Source organism: Calypte anna, chromosome 2 (assembly GCF_003957555.1).
Source record: "Calypte anna isolate BGI_N300 chromosome 2, bCalAnn1_v1.p, whole genome shotgun sequence".
Classification (NCBI taxonomy): domain Eukaryota; kingdom Metazoa; phylum Chordata; class Aves; order Apodiformes; family Trochilidae; genus Calypte; species Calypte anna.
Window position 1 is genome coordinate 45756091 of NC_044245.1, and position 17616 is coordinate 45773706.

Consider the following 17616-nt stretch of genomic DNA (forward strand, 5'->3'; position numbering starts at 1 on the left):
ATAAAGAAATTCTTTCTAATATCCAACCTAAACCTGCCCTGGCACAACTTAAGACCGTGCCCTCTTGTCTTGCTGAGAGTTGCCTGGGAAAAGAGACCAACCCCCACCCGGGTACACCCTCCTTTCAGGGAGTTGTAGAGAGCGATGAGGTCTCCCCTGAGCCGCCTCTTCTCCAGGCTGAACAGCCCCAGCTCCCTCAGTCCTTAGACTGCTTTAACAACCTCTTTTCCAGACCAATCTGCAAGCCCTGTGTGGTGCAGATGTGAGCAACCATATCCTGGCCTCCAGGCCAAGGCCTGGTTCTCAACTCTCATTTTTGCAACATCTCCAAAACCAGACAGTGAGGCCATGCTGCAGCCCCAGGCCCAGCCTCACAGACTGATCTACAATGGGTTTTCAAACAAGCAAAAACTTACATGTTGCCACCACAACAGGCCAGCACTTGTCACTAAACACAAGCAGTGCAGCAAAACCAAAATAGACATACACAGATATTCACAGCCTGCCAGAGGGGAGCGGGGCTCATGGACAGTGGCTTGTGGGAACCCAAAATGGCCGCAAACAGAAGTTGCTGGAGCAGCAACCCAGGATGGGCCCAGCCATGGTTTCATTGCTCCAGGCTCAGGGAGGCAAAATGGATTTGACACCTGTGCCCTGCCAAAGCAAAGGGCTCTGATCTCTGCCTGCGGAGACCAGCCAGCAACCTCCTGGATTTCTTCTCTCAGCAATGAGGACAGTTTTAATTTTAACACAGATTTGTACAAATGCACTTTAAGCAACTCAACCCTGCTACAGAAACAGTCCAGGATTACGCTGAGACTCAGTTTTGAAGACAGTTACATTATTAGTTGCTCTAAAAGCTGAGGAAATGTGTGAAGCACTCAATCCAGTGTTAATATATATTACTTGTAAGCACTATGAAGCACTCCTTCGTTTTCACATAGGTCAAGAAGAAAAAAAAGATGACACCATGCAATAAGGGACACTGTACCTGAAGAGGGATTAATGGTGTGACCAACTGCAGAGCAGACAAGGAAGCCCAGCCGACAAAGCCAAGAAACTCTGACTAATATTATTTTTATATATATATACACTAGTGTTAAACAAATTAGATTTCCAAATCAAAGGGAAGCACACTTTAACTGAAAGAATAAAGCAGCAAGCATATGCCAATGTTGTCCTGTTGGTTTTACACAGCTGTGTACACAAAGAAGGAAGGTAAGTGAGCTACCAACACTTAACTCCTGTGATGCTCTCCAGGGAGTCACAACATAAATCATATTAAAGAGGTCATTAATGACTGCAATGGATAATTATGTACTGCAATTCTATCTATAATACATCTTCCCTTTTCTGACTTGCTAATTGGCACTAATTATTTCACTAGCTGTACTGAAGCTGTACTGCTCTGTAATGAAGTGAAAATCTTTCAGCACATTCATGTAGTATATCTCTGAGGTAACCTTTCAACAGTAAAATCCTTTGGTATGATTTCAGTTCTTCTTCTGGACTTTATAGCTGGTTGTGTATTCTTCTAAATACCAAATTATATATCCAAAAAAGGGCAGATAAGTATACATTGTTGCTCTCAGCTTAGTAATGACTACCTTCAGTAAAAGACCATCTCGCATATAGATGATCCAGAATTTCCCACATCATTCTGTGAAAATAGGAACACTTATACATACACAAGGAGATTTAAACCTATAAATTGTCCTTTTTGCCTTGGCAGGGAAAAATTTTATAATTAGAGGTGAGCATATACTGAAATGTTGCACCGAGCTGGAGCCTGGAAACTCTGCCCAGTCTCCTGTCCTGATGAAGCATAGAGAGCATCCCTCAGTTCATGCATTCTGCTCTCTGGCTTAATCACTCGTGACGTTTATTTGTCATATTTCTGTAATCTGCTGGAGATGCTCCAATGCTTGCCATGTTATTAAGATGTATGGGTAATTACTGTTTCTCAAGATATATTGTTTATAAAACACTACATTTGCTTAAGAAGGATTAGCTAAACTAGACTGGATGGTCTTGCTTAGGAAATCAGAGACATATTAGGCCAGAGTTTAGTGGCACAAGAGATCCCAGAAGCAGATTTAAAATGCTGTATTCATGCATAGTATCTGTGGGAGCCAGCTGCATTGGTTGGTTGTTTCCTGCAGCTGGCACAAAGGCAGCGTGAACTCTGCAGCATGCAGTCTGTTTAATTTGACAGCGATGTCAACAATATGCCCACCCCCAAACCCAAAAACATCCCTATCCTGAGCTGAGCCACTGGGGGATGACTGCAGAAAGCCCTTTCCTCCTTTTGGTTGGAAATATGCAGGAAGCTTGGAAAAAGAGGTTTTGCTCCAGCTGAACAAAAGGACCACTCTCCATCTGCATGTCCAAGGTAGAAGAATCCTAAAGGGAAAAAGCAAAGGGGAAAGCAAATCGGCCTATGGTTACAGTGGAGAGGTGAGACCCTGGGGAAGCTGGAACAAGCTGCCCCCAGCGAGTGCCATCTGCACGAGAGGGGGGTGGGGGTGGGAAGGACAGCATCCAAAGCAAAAGGTCAGGTCACAAACCACATCAGGGCTGGGACACATGCATGTGGAGCCAGTCATGTGCACACAATTTATGGACAGCTGGCCACTGATGAAATACAGGCTCAGGCAGTAGAAAAGTTATTTTAGTATGAGTTCATGGAGCTCTGTAATATGCAAGTCTCCCCAAGTAGGAGCAGCACAGCCTTTAAGTATAAAATAATTTTTGTAAATAAAACGCATTTACAAATGTCATGATTAAGAAATCCAGTATGTAGAGCCATCTCACAGCCAGATCTTAGCTTGCATCCTTTGAAAGCTAGGTACTTCCACCTTTCCAAAGAAATAAACTTATTTTTAGTCCAATTCAATTTTACAATAGTTGGGATTCTTAAGACAGACAAATTTTAACTCCAAAAAATTACACACATTCAGGCCCAAAAGAGAAAACTTTCTCTTCCAGTTTTGAATGCATGTGTTTTTGGAAGGTGAAAGATAAGAAAGCAATATCCCCTGGCAAGTTAAAAATAACAGTACTTGAAACTGGTTAGGAGGCTGGAATGTATGACTACAGCTGATTGACCTGTTTTAGTTAGTAGATGATACTACTACAGACATGCTATTCCTTGAACGTGGATTTAGTGTATGTAAGCACATTAACAAAAAAACTGCATGTGAAATAGACAACTGTTTATTACACTATATGTATCTGGGCACATATTTATCAATATTCATGCCGTATATGTAAGTGAATAGATGACACGGTATGTTAAAGAGCACATGCAAAGGAAAACAAATTTTATTTCATCTTTTTAGTGAGAATCCCTCTAACGAAGGAACTGACCTTAAGAATATGTTGCATCTTAATTCCTGACAGTAAGTGGTGAAATGCTTTGTTTCAGCTCCACACAAAATGAAGTGCAGAGTTAATGCTGTTGTCTTTCATATATGTCAGCACGCAGTTAATGGCTTTGGACATTTTTCCAATGAAGCATTATAATGCATTTCCCTCCTCCTATTTCTGAAATTATATTAACCATTAAACCAGCTCTCTGCTTATCTGGAATTCCACTGCATAGCCTGGGTTTAGCCCCACTTGGAAAAAAAACGAGCACTTTGCAACTGCTCTGAGATCTGTGGTTTCATTTCTGTAGATGTTAAACAGCTAACTAATTAAAGAAGGTATCAAATGAGGAAATATTTGGAATTTGCTGCCCTTTTAACATCATCAGCTGGTCCTGGGCCCAATGGAGACAGTGAGGGCATCTAAGATGGGGAGCCAGCAGACACTGGTTTCTACTTCCTTTGCTGTGGGGCATACAGAGGTGTCAGCTGCCTCTGGCTGATGAGATGGAAGTCGGCTTCAGAGCTGCAGCAGGACAGAAGCAGCAGCAGTCAGACCTCCCACATCTTGCATGGTCTCCAGAGGAAACAGAGGAGGTGATGCATGACCAAGCACCAGGCAGCCAGAGGGACTAAGGCATGCTAGAGGCAAAGATTAGCAAATGCTTTGGGAACCAGTAGCAATCCTGATGGACTGCTTGTCCTCAGCAATCCAGATAGTTCCAAGCACAGCCCTTTCCTGCTAAAAATATTCTGTGCTGCTTCCACGATGAGTGATCCCAATATACATACAAGCACTAAACATATATATATATATATATATAGAGAGAGAGAGAGAGAGAGAGACGGGGGGGAAGGAGGGAAGAGATAAGGAACCATGGCCACCAAAGCAAGCTATCTTTCAGATGAAAGACAGTAACCAATTTACAAAAAGCATGTTGTTCTTCAGAGGAATTAGCTCCAAAGTTGATAAAAATCACCCCTCAAAAAGGTATGTAAAAAATGTAATGGAGACCCCAAGTGCTGTCAGCAGCCTACACTAAACAGACAGGACCTTGGTATTTGAAAGCTTGCTTGAAATTTTCACAGGCAAACAGATAGTCAACACATCTTCCTCAAATTGCCTCATAGTGTTCAAATTACAAAGAGCTGAGTGACCCTTTTGGTTTTACTAAAAAAGAGGGAGATAAAAAGCCTACTCTCCCTTCTTAAACATTATTTTGCTGATAGGTATATTTCCACATTCTCCAAGAATAACAACCACAAAATTTAGAATAACCTGAGCTACCTTCAAAGAAGCCAATAATTAACATGAGACAGCAAAACAACATCAGACAGGTGCCTGAATTGTGTACATTATTCCAGTGTCTTATCCATCACTAATTTGATTTAGCACTACATATTACAACTCTTGGTTCCCATAAACTTAATGCAGTTATGGTGTAAAAATAGAAGCTACACTTCATGTCTTGATACCTTATAAATAAGAAATGCTGTACTCCTGAAATTACAGAAGGACTTATAGTCTTTAGAGGAACAAATTTCCTTTAGTTTGAAATTTAACAGTGCTTTTGGCCAATATGTATGTCTGTACTATAAAGACATATGAAGATAGAAGATGCTTTTAAAAATAATTTTCTGTACAAAGAGGCTCTGGTTGATCTGTTTTGCAATTTGCATAGAAAGCTGTAGGAAATGGATATTGTAAAGCACAGATTATTGATAAAATATAAGTATTTTGCAAGATAATACCAATGCAAGCCAAAGGTAAGCTTCCTACTTCTGATGCTTCTTCTCTTATTACCCAATTTATCACTTAGAGAACACCAAATTATGACAGCAGCCTCTACAAGCCATGTAGTGAGTTGTATCAGGCTATGGCAGTGCTCCCTTCGAAACTCTTCAGCATTGAAAAACACAGACTTTTGAACCTGTCCTTCCAAAGAGTTGTACAAACAGTCATGATTTTGCAGGAGAGGAACTATTAATAAAAAAGGTATGCTTAAGATGCAGATGCCAATTTCTTATTTACAAAGATACCACAGTAAAAAAACCTAACCACAAATACTTACTATCATTATATAAGTTGATAGGAATGTTTCCACTGACTTCAACACCTACAGATCCAGTTCTAATGTGGATCGAAACTTCATTGTTAATTCTTCTGCTGATTTCTCATGCAGATAATGAATATTCTTTCTTTTACATTAGCATCCTTCCTTCTATAGCTTCTGTCCTGGTTTGGACCAGGATAAAGGTGGTTTTCTGTTTCTGTACTTTTGCTTTTAGCTAAGTCCCTTGTAAGTAGCTGCACTTGCTGAAACTAACAGCAAGTTTCTCAGTGTCTGTTTCTAGGATTGATAACACTTGATGTTTATAGTTACTGCTAGAGACTGGTGTGCAGAGCCAAGGACACTCAGCTCTGAGGAAAACATTTTACCGTCCAGGAGGACACAGAGGTCCCACCTGAGCCCTCCTTTGGGGAGGAACAGACAAGATAGATGCCAGAATTGACCAAACAGAGTATTCCATCCCATATACGTCACACTCAGTATAAATTTGAGGCATCACGTGGGCCGAGCCAGATCTTTTCCTGCTTCCCTTCCTTCTCGGCATCCTGGAAGGATCCTGTCTGTTCATCTGCCTGTGGTCCGATCCGTGCCAGCCCATATCTGTGTGTTCCTGCCTCCAGTTCCCGACTACTGCCGACTCCAGGAGTCCAGCCTGGACTTTCCCAGGGCTGCCCTACAGCCTCGGTGGTGACGTGAGAGTTATTGGGGGGAAGGGGGGAGGAATGTGGTATCCATTTTCCTGTATATTTGTATATATTTAGTAATTTTACCTATTTATCACTACTGTTTCATTAAAGTTGTGTAGTTTAGTTTCCAACCCATAAGTCTCTCGCCCTTATTTTCTCTCCTTTCCCTATCAAGGAGAGAGAGAGATTAATAGAGAGCGTCTGTTATTCGGTTTAATTGCCGGGCCAGTGTTAAACCGTGACAGCTTCTTACAGAGAAGGGTTATGGAAAACAAGGGACTAATCTAATCCTTCATTGCTGCTGTAAGCTCAGTTCTTTGTTTCAAGCACATGAATGGTTACACTTTAAATCCACACAAATTAATCCCCTACTCAATTAAAGAAAAGGAAATTAAGGAGGAGAAAATTTGAACAGCAAAGGGAGAAGAGCAGAGAGAGGAAGACACAGAAAGAGGACCGAAGCAAAGCAGGGAGATAAAAAAAAACACAAACTGAAGGAAAACTGGGATGGAGCGGGTAAAAACTGCAACACTTTTTGGTCACTGAGAGCAAGGGAATACTCTCCAAATCAAAACTGCATCATGGACACAGAAAGGCAGGAATGGTAGGTGCCACAATTTAGGCCCAGATGGTACCACCCGGGCCCCCGCTCGCTCATCCTCTACCCCCACTGTGGGACAGGGAGGAGAAAATCCACCCAAATGCTCATTAATTGAGACAAGGATAGGGAGGTTTTAATTCTCCAATTACTTTAACAGGCAAAAACCAGATAGATTCAACTTGGGAAGAAAAAACCTAATTTAATCTACAAGGAGAAACAGTAAACATAACCAGATCTTTATACCTAACCCCGCCCCACCCCTCCCTTCTTCCCAGGACCAGATTGCTTCATTCCTGCTTCCCCCTCAGGGCACAAGGGGACAAGGAGTGGGGTTTAGTGTCAGTTCCCTACATGTTGCTTCTGCCACTCCTTCCTCCTCAGGGAGAGGACTCCTAACATTCTTTCCCCACTCCAACACGGGGTCTCTCTCACAGGGGAGAGTCCCTCCAGACCCCTCCGACATGAGTCCCTCCCACAGGTGCAGTCCCTCAGGAACTGCTCAAGCCTGGGCTACACACAGAGTCACGACTGCTGTGGGAGCAGTCACCTCCTCTGCCACGGGGTCCTACATGGCTGCAGATCCACATCTGCCCCTTTCCATAACCCTGCACAGGCTGCAGCTTCACATCTGCCTACCTATGACACTTCAGGGGCTACAAGTCCACATTTACCCTATATTGTTCCTTCAAGGACTGTTCTACCGTGCTCCTCCATAGGTTGCAGGGGCACAGCTGCCATCTCACTAAGGGCTGCAGGGAAATCTCTGCTTGGGCACCTCTGCCCCTCCTTCTGCACTGACCCTGGTGTCTTTTCTCTGGCATTGATCTCTCACTTCATCCAATACTCTGCTATTCAGGTCCTGGTTTTGTTTTGTTGTAGTTTTGCTTTCCCTTCTTGAATACGTTCCTCACAGAGGTGCATCCAGCTCCCCAAATCTGCTCAGCCTTGGGCAGAGGTGTGGACAGGACTGGAACCCAGGAAGCTTCCAGCAGCTCCTCACAGGTGTCACCCTAGCGCCTCCTCCTCCCCCCCCCCCCCCCTTTTCCAGAACAGCACTGCACTAACCCAAGACCTGAACAACATAAGGTTGGTTTAAAACCTGAACCACATAATCTGAAGCAGAATTACACATCAAACCCAAGGATATCTGTCAACCATTCCCAAAAGGTGTTACAACTTGTAGCAAAACACTTACCTTTGAACAGCTAGCTTAGTTTCAGAGCCATATATGACATTATCCTTTACCACTAAAGAAGCCTCTAAATTACTACTGGAAGATACCAGTCTTTCATTACACCAATAGCTATTAAATATGCAAACAAGATTGCCAGTTACAGGGACCCTTTTAAACTGTGGGGCTGGGATGCCTGTGGGTTATCAGAAGGCTGTGGATGAACTGTAGATCTCACCCTTCCTTACGGTCTTACTCTCCTTGCGCTTGAGATTACCTCAGTGAGTGTCTGAGCTCTGTCACCTGAAAGACTTCCCTCTCCTTCGATACAATAATGGAGCCCCTGGCTAAAAGTAGAGCTGATGGGAATGGGCCCTATTCTTCTAAGGTATCCTTGAGGTGTTTAGGAACTGTGTTCCAGAAAAACCCATAACTCATTTATTTCTCTCCAGTAACCGCAAATCTTCTGCTGAAAACTTAGACAGAATGAGGAAAGAAAAGACTCAGCGGTTGGGGCTCAGCAATGTGGGAGGTAAAAAACCCACAGCAAAAGGGATGGGCATCTATCTAGCAATAGCGATGTCATTTGGTTCTGCATACACTTAAAAGTGTGATAGTATCCACAGAGCTCTCATTGCTATTTGAGCTATGCCTGTCCCAGCTACAGATTTTTTTTTAAAGCTTGTGCACTTCCAGAATTATTCTCACCACTGCAGCAGGTGGACCACGTTTGGGTTTTAGTACAGGAACAGATATACTTCAGCTATGCATAGCACAAACTTCTTGCAATTAATGGCATCCAGCTTGCACACAGCTTTGAAGATAGGAAGGATGAATCCAAACAATGATGATCATAATTGCCTCTGTGCGAACTGAAGATTTGTAATGTGTGGTGAAGTACAACATGGAAAAGTTTTGTTTACTTGCTTTTAATATAATGGTTCCAAAGTTTTCATAGTCAATGGAAGGCTTCCCATTGATTACAGCAGAACTTGGAAAATCAGGGTTAGGACAAAACAGTGCAACCATGAAATTCACTAGAAGATATTAAAATAAGAGAGGCTGCAGGCCCAAGGCAGTATAAAGACGTGATATACGGGGACATGGGCAGATCCAAAATGTGAACAAGGATGACACTTGTCCAGGTTAATGTTCATTAAATAGAGGAGAAATAATTTGCAGTATTTGAAAAATGGGCTTATAGCAATTTGGAAAGCTATAACAGTGAACAGTGAATTAGACAGGTGTTTGTGATCTGACACAGCAGCAAACATACCAACAAAACAAAACCAAATGCAACTCAGATGTGTGCACTGAAGCACCCTGGTGGAAAGAATCTCTTGAGAATCTGGCATGATTTTATCGGAAAAAAGGTATTAAATTATAAACTTATTAGAATGTGAAGGATCTTCAGTACAAATGTCTTTGGGGCTGTAAGGTCAATGGATGAGAAAGACTATAAAAGCTACATGAATTCACAGTTATTGCAGTAGTTCTGATGGGCACAAAGGAAATATTCAAATGTTACGAACAGTGTGTTTTAAGTGTAATAAACACTTAAATGTTGGAATAATTTAGTTTGATTTAGACAACTGGGAGAAGAAAAACATGCTCAATCTTCAAAATCCACACGGCCAGCTTGAGAACCTCTACAGAGCAAATCTTTCTGCTTTAATCCATACCCTGCCAAGAATTTTATGTTTGTGAGGTCCACTGCACCATATCCAGCCAATGGTCTGAACGTGCCACATGTACTATGCTTCTTTTGCAGGACTGAGGCCAAAACGTGGCTTTTGGTGTACCAGTATTCCCCAAAGACTGATATCTTCAGAAATGCTTTAGTGGGTGATTGTTACTGGCTTCATTTTCACTCTGGGCTGCTTGGAGATACGGGCACTTCCTGCACAGATCAGAGGGCATTTTACCCACGAGCATAAGGTCCCGGTAGTATCCCTGGTAATCACTAAGAAGGCATGAGGTTGCTGTACTCCCTGCCTCCACTGCCTGATGTTCAGGGTGACAGCTGAAGTGGAAAACAGTTCTCCACCAGCTCACCTAGAAAGAGGTTCACAATAACACCTGGGTTGGGTTTTCGGTTTGTTTTTTTTTTTTTGAGAAATACTTAGTGAAAATGGGAATCTGCTGTACTCAGTAAACACCTCCACCACACATTAAAGATATTTAAGTAAAAGAACTGGCAACTTACAGGCTTCTTTACTATGACTTCCCTGGAAGACCATACAGCATTTTGGTGCATTGCTACTAAAAATATTAATGCCATACAAATGACAGAGGAGAACCTTGGAAGCACTGAAAAGGGAATGGGTCAGAATGCCTATGTGTGGGGCACATTCAGAGACCACTGCATTACAGTTTTGACTGTACCTAGTTGTAAAGGTGTGAAAGAGAGGCAAAAGCTACCTGTATAGGTCAAACTTGGTGGATCTGGAAATGGCATATTCTGGTTTCATTTGCCTGAAGTGGTCCACGAGATACAGAACTGGGAAAGACAAAAAGTGACTCAGCTAGATAAAGATAAGTCACTCTCAGTGGATCCAAGAGCAGCCAGCTGAAGGCAAGCCAGATTGGAAAGAGAACTGATATTGCTGCACTTATATATCTGCCAAGACCTATGATACCTAATACTCTCTCTGTTCAGCATCTGTGCAGGCTTTCTATTGTGTTTTTTGTGTTTTTTTTAATGACAGGTTTGCTCCTCTGACACTTTTTGTTCCTGAAATAAAAAGTGCTGTGCTTAGTGAAAGCTGCCTGGATACTGGACACCGCTGTTGATGTTGTACCAAGAATTACCAAGAATTGCAGGTGTTGGAAAAACTTGCTGAGGTGATCACAGCCACCACCCCCTGCCTGGTGAAAGACTCAACTGCACAATTATTTACTGAGGAGAAGATGACCTAAGACTAGAGAGAGGTTCTCTTCCAAAGGCCAGAAAAGAGCTGGAAGATCCATAACCCCAGGACACAACAAATCTATACTTGAACAAAATTCACTCTAAGCAGGCACATTTTGAAGAGTTTTCTTTTACAGATGGCTGTATCTGAAGCAAAGAGTTGAAGCAACTAGCCAAATGAACAGAGAGTGCCTGAATTGGGTATCAGAGCTGTAACTCACAACTTATTTGGCCTTATTTGCACTGTTTCTAACATTTTCCATCTCTGCTGGCAACATGTGACACTTTCTGCTTGTATGCATTGGATAAAATAGCTGTACAAACAAGCCCTGATCCAAGTCTGGTAGCAGGAAAAATTTACATCTTTCCACTTGCCTCAGTGAGAAATACAGCAACATAAGTCCCTTTAAGCCAAAAATCAACCTATAAATTGCTTAAGCAAATATTTAAATGTCTATTAACCAATACCTTTAAAAATCAGATTTGTCAGATTCTGTAAATTGACTTTTTAAGAGAGAAATAACATCAAAGTCTGAAAAAGAGAAGAAAAAACTATTCTAAATCTAAACTTCAGCCAATACATAGGTCAAGATATTCCTACTCATATAAATTTGAGAGGAACTACTCAGTCAAAAGCCAAATATGTTCAGGAAATTATACCCTACAAGATTTGTGTATCAAGAAACCTTAGTAGCCTTTAATAGTGTTTTGCTTTCCTATAAAGAAGCACTCACAGAAAATAGTCTAGTGCATATGGGTAAGAATAATATAATATTAGCCCTGATAAATTCCGAACATGAGTGTTCACAGACTCTGGAGCAAACAAGTCTCTCAGAGTCTGGTTTAAACATCTCTCATTAGCTACTTCACATCAGATATGGAGATGATGACAGAACTGAAATCTAGTAGCAGCTAAAATGCTACTGCAGTAATTCTAAGATAGCTGCCAGCAGTCCATATTCATTTATCAAGAGGCTTCATACAGTAGCAGATAGTAATACCAAATGATGTAACAGTGAAAGAGAAAACTTTGAGGAAATATTCTGTCTCACAGAAGCCACTAAGTGAGAGTTCTTCTCAAAAAAATATACAAACACACTATCTTCATTATTCAAAACTTTTTGTTTCACTCCACCCACCCCACCCCCCACAATGTGCATTTTCTTTACATGTAGCTTTTCTGCAAAGAAAACTCAAATTCCAGGGATTTTTAAAGAGCAAAAGGGCTGCGTTATGTTTGAATTTCTCAGAGAACTCTTTTTGAGTGTTTACGTATATTTTTGATTGTGGGTATGTTTCTGAAAGACTGCTGATATTCACAGTACTATAGATATCTTGAGGAAAGGCAAATGCACATCTAAGGCGAGTTGTTACAGAACTCAGATGTCCCTTTACAAAGCTCAGAGCTGATATATACTACATACAAGGAGAAATTAGAAAATCTCTAGAGTTTAAGCTTAGAAGGAATGAAACATAATTCCTACTTCTGATGGCACAATACATCTTAAGCACCCAGAAAGGCTTGTTCCTCCGATTCCCATATTTTTTATCATTTTACCATGGCTTAACTTAAAATAGGTTGAAGTAATAACACCTATATTGTGACAAAGTAAGCATTTACCATTCTTCCTTCAACCAAGGAGGGTTTTTTTATGGCCCTTCATAAAAATCACATAGGTGTGTACAGATGTTTTCATTCAGATATAAGGTGTATTCTACTTTTTGTCATGAGACACATAACCATTGTTTTTATACTGTTTTACAAAAAAATCGACTGGCTGTCTAGACCAATTCCTGAGACCGTGAGCAAAAGTTAGCTCTAATAACCAATACTAAATCCTGCTTTCAACTGCTTCTGCAAAGACTGTTTCCCAGTTGATAACCCTTAGGAATGTGCACATGGATTGAAGAAGAGAAAACCAGGTATCTTTTAACAAAAGGAGCTGTGGCTCCTTCACATAAAGAGTAAGCAGACAGAATTTCCCTACAGGGAAAGCCCCCTTAACTCTCCTCTCGGGCTCCTCTGACCTTAGAATAGTAACTCAAAATGCTCCATGGTATCAAAACATTTCAGCTACACAATTTTTGCTCTTTTTCTTTTGGAAACCTTTTAAATAATCTCTATTTCCGTAGACATGGAACATCTTTGTTCTGAAGCCTGCAGGTTATTGAGTACCACCAAAATTTTAGTCATGGCAGTGGTGGTGAGAGACAACTATTCTATGCATTTCAAAACTAATACTCATATAGTTATTTGGAAAGATCTCTTAGATTATTGAAATAGCAATTATTAAAGCCTTCCAAGATGAGAAGTACCTTCTGTTCTGCTTTTGTATATTTCCTTCCTGGGATGCCCAGGAGTTCCCACAAGACAAATAAGAAATAGTAGCTCTAATGCTCCTGCAGTGAGTTTTACAGAAAAATCAAAACACACTAACTGTTGCCTCAAGGACAATAATTTCTCATTGTTCACATGACTCACCACAATATTAAAGTATTGACACATTCAAACCTTTCAACTCAAATTTCACCAACCCAAACAATTACAAAAAGGATTGGGATGTATCCATGAGCTGGCTTTGAGACAAACTCCAGAGTGACAAGCAGCAAAGCAATAGTTAACAGTATTGCCATGCAAGTGGTAATAATAGGCTTCAACTCTAATCCCCTGTTGAGTAGGCAGAGAAAAGCTCATGGTTTCTTTGGTTCTCTTGTTGCAGTCTGGCTGATAACTCAAAACACAGTCATGTATCTGTTTACATTGTGAAGGTCATACCCAAAAGGTCAGGAACATTTCCTCTGTAAACAAAAGTGCATACATGGAAAATCTGTGCAAATGAACACACAAATCCAAGCCATTAGGATGTCTGGATCACTCATCCCTATGGACTAGTCATAGACATTGAAAACAGGACATATCACTGTTCTACTTCAGGTGAGAGGTGTGCTTTTGGAATGACCCTTCCAGTTGTCCCTATTTTCTCACCACCAGACTGTGTGGCATGATCTTCAGGAACAAGAATTCGATTATGTCTTGGTGAGCTAAACTGAAGAACGCACTGCAGAAACTCAAGGGCGTTCAGTCTGCCAGACTGAGAATGATCTAAAGCCAAGCTCCTAAAATGTCCCAGCAGCTGTTTGCCTCACCAGACCCACTGCTACTGCTTCCCCCTACTGTGTTAACGCAGATGTAGCCACTGTGCCAGTCTCCTACACCCCAGGTGTTTTCTATGTCAAAACCACACCAAAAGCCAAGTGATCTTCACAGTCTTCTATGTTCTTTCCTTAAAGGAAATGAAACCACCATATTTCACCTTATGTTAAGTTTTAGAAGGGAGGAAGAGGGGAAGGCAAGAGAAAAAAAGGAATGAGGTGTACTGCTGCCTGCTGTTTGCTCAGCTATTTAGATGGGTAACCTGAGAGGCAGGAGAAAAAAACACCTTCAAAGACAACAAGGGTCAACTGATGGGTTCTGGGGAACTGGACACATTATTCATTTTTCATGTTGCAGCAGTGTTCCTTGGAACAAGCCATTGACTACTGCCATTAAAAGCAGGAGTTCAGCCAGCAGGGACAAGGACCCACTTCACAATTTGCACTTCTAATTTACTGGAGTGTTTGGAGCAACATCCTGTTTGATATGATAAATAACAGAGGAGGAGCAAGGTGGATTTTTTACTCTCAGTTAAATCTTCATGTATCATGGTTATCTATCCAAAAAAACAACCAACCAACCAACCAAAAAAAACCAAGCACAAAACAAAAACCACAAACAAACAAAAAAAGCAAACCAAAGCAAACCAAATAAAAAAAAAAGAACCCAAACCCTCCAAAAAACCAACCAAGGCTGTGTCTTCACAGCCCTTGATGCAATGTCAGGGCTGTGAAACCTAGCTGAATAAGTTCAATGTGAGACAGCTCTGTGGACCTTCTGTTGGCTCCAGACCACCAGAAGGTACTCTTTGCCTCATTTTATTGAAGCAATAAGGAGCTGCCTCTGCTACTACAGAACAGGCTTGGAGTATTTCTTAGTATCTAGTACCAGACTGCTGTGTCTTCTCATCTGTTCCAGTAAAAAATTCAACTGCAAGCTTAACTGTAAACGCAAGCAATTCTGTGAAGGCAAACTAACCAGACTGCTTTCAGAGCATCTGTTTTAAATCCTGCTACTGTTTTTGTCCTAAAATATTTTCAATTTCAGAAGCCTACTTTTATTTTTAAATCAGGGTTTTATATGGTTAAAAAGCAACCTTTTTATAAGGTTATTCACAGGAACAAGTGCTACTGCCTGGCTTTCTGTAATCCCCAGCTCCTTCCTTCCATGTCCTAAATGGCCACCATCATGTTCCTCCTCTCCTGGTCTCTCCAGTATCCTGAAAAACCTTTCCAGTGATTAACACTGTGCCACCAGGACTCCTCTAAGTGCTCGAACCTCCCACCCAATCCCTTTCTCACATCACCAGCATCTGTGTGCTGGTTCACATCACCAGCATCAGCATCCTCAGCACATGACCCTTCTGGTCTTATCCACTAAAGCAACACAGTAGCTCCCAACAATGCCCCTTCCATGCTTGCTCCAAAAGCCCAGCTCTCAACATCATACACTTTGTCAGGTTTTGTTTGGCTTGCTACCTGGGCAACATAAACCATTGCTATTGGAACTATTGAAATTGCTTAGTGCCAGGCACACTCACCCAACAGGTGAGGGCAGCATTTTACAAACATTTCCCTTTATGGGAGCACCAATTTGAGTCTGTATTCTTTACCAAGCCATCTGTTTTCAGGAAACATTTAAGAGCTTCACATTTTCAAGACCTCTAGAGTCCACAGAGTAATAATGTCGAGTACTGTGTCCAGTTCTGGGCCCCTCAGTTTAGGAAGGATATCGAGGTCCTGGAGCGGATACAAAGGAGGGCAACCAGGCTGGTGAAGGGACTTGAGCACAGACCCTATGAGGAGAGGCTGAGAGAGCTGGGGCTGTTCAGCCTGGAGAAGAGGAGGCTCAGGGGAGACCTCATCACTCTCTACAACTCCCTGAAAGGAGGTTGGTGCCAGGGGGGGGTTGGTCTCTTTTCCCAGACGACTTTCAACAAGACAAGAGGGCATGGTCTTAAGTTGTGCCAGGGGAAGTTTAGGTTAGATATTAGAAAGAATTTCTTTACGGAGAGGGTGATCAGGCATTGGAATGGGCTGCCCAGGGAAGTAGTGGATTCTCTGTGTCTGGAGATATTTAAAAAGAGACTGGATGTGGCACTCAGTGCCATGGTCTGGTAACTGCAGCGGTGGTTCAAGGGTTGGACTTGATGATCTCTGAGGTCCCTTCCAACCCAGCCAATTCTACGATTCTATGTCTGAAACTGATCTACCATGTTCAAAACTTACCAGAGGGCAAAGATTTAACACGGACTTCAGTCCAGGCTGCAGGATCAAGTATTCCCATGGATGAGGTTAAAAAGTCCCATAAATGAGGTTAAAAACATGCTACTTTTATACTGAAGTGAAGCTATCAGTTAAAAGTGGATTGAAACCATTTCTTATTACTCCTATATGGAGCTGGATTTACTAGACGGAGATGCCAAAAATATGCTCATGCACATGGCTGAATACATCTTCCAATTCAAAAAAAAAAAAAAGAAAGGAAAAAAAAGAAAAAGAAAAAAAAAGAAAAACCTTCTGGGACAATTCCAGACTGCCTCAGTCTATAATTATTGTTCATATCAAAATATCCTCTGGCTATACAGAAAAAGGCACTCTGTTTCACAGGGTTTTAAAATGATTCATATTCTTGACTTGTAAAACCTATCATCTGTCACAGATTACTCAAGGACTCTCAAGAGGAAACACTGAAAATATTATGCTGTCTTTATACAGGAGGTATTTTCCCCAAATTCAAGTGGCTGGAAAATGAAAATATCTTGAGATTTTAAGAAACTGTCAAAAGAAAGCATTCCCATAACTCTACTGAAAAAAAAAAGTGAGAGCCAGAAATTCAAGAGCAGATGAAATCTTGTAATATATAAACCCATTTAAAGATAACACTTAAACCTATTTAAAGATAACACTCAGTGGAGCTGTAGTAGCTTATGGATACCATTAGCCCATATTACCTTAATGCTTCAAACTGCAAAAAGCAGTCAAAAACTCCAAGAAGAAGGGGTAAGAGGGACTTACCTATGAGATACATGCCGATCCAGTCCCCTGCATCCACTTCCTCCTTTATATCCCAGTATATCACCAGGTCCTGTGAATGCCCGATGGAGTAGTAGGAGCTGCTGACCATCAGAGTAGACCTGCTGTCTGAAGTGACAAGGTCCGTGTCACTGGTAGACCTAGGAATGGTGACTGTCTCATGGGAATTGCTCCTGATGTCCATGTTATGGAACTGGTCAGGGTTATAGCTGTATCTGAGAGGCTCTTTGCACCGGCGCCGGTTTTGTGAGTTCCTGGATGGAGATGCCATGGCTGCCAGGCCCAGGAACCTGTTTTGGTACAGATTCTGTGAAGAACAAAAGAAAGGAGTATTTACAGTATGATTCACATTTTAGTGATGTTAAAGCTCTGAAACATTGATACATCAGGATGAGAAAATAATAAAAAGAACAGGTATTTTTGTATTTTATTTCACTTGGCATTAAAAAAAAAAAAAAAAAAGTGTAGCAGGAAACATCATGTCAATTCAAGTACTGCTTCATAATTCTTACCATGAAAACAAGTGTAAAAGCAAGCATAGACCACCAAGCTCAGCTGCAACTAGCAGTGTCTGACAAAACCAATAGTAGTTGGCTTCACCTATGCTAGTGCACAAAT

General features: G+C 41.5%; 1 protein-coding gene across 1 annotated transcript in view; it reads right to left on the reverse strand.

The window, feature by feature from the left end:
* The window catches only part of HECW1 (HECT, C2 and WW domain containing E3 ubiquitin protein ligase 1), a 251826-nt gene that overhangs the window by 156611 nt on the left and 77599 nt on the right, over positions 1-17616 (reverse strand). The window contains exon 2 of the mRNA XM_030445676.1: positions 16981-17305. Within this exon, the coding sequence (XP_030301536.1) occupies positions 16981-17305 (325 nt within the window). The remainder of the gene's footprint in view (positions 1-16980; positions 17306-17616) is intronic.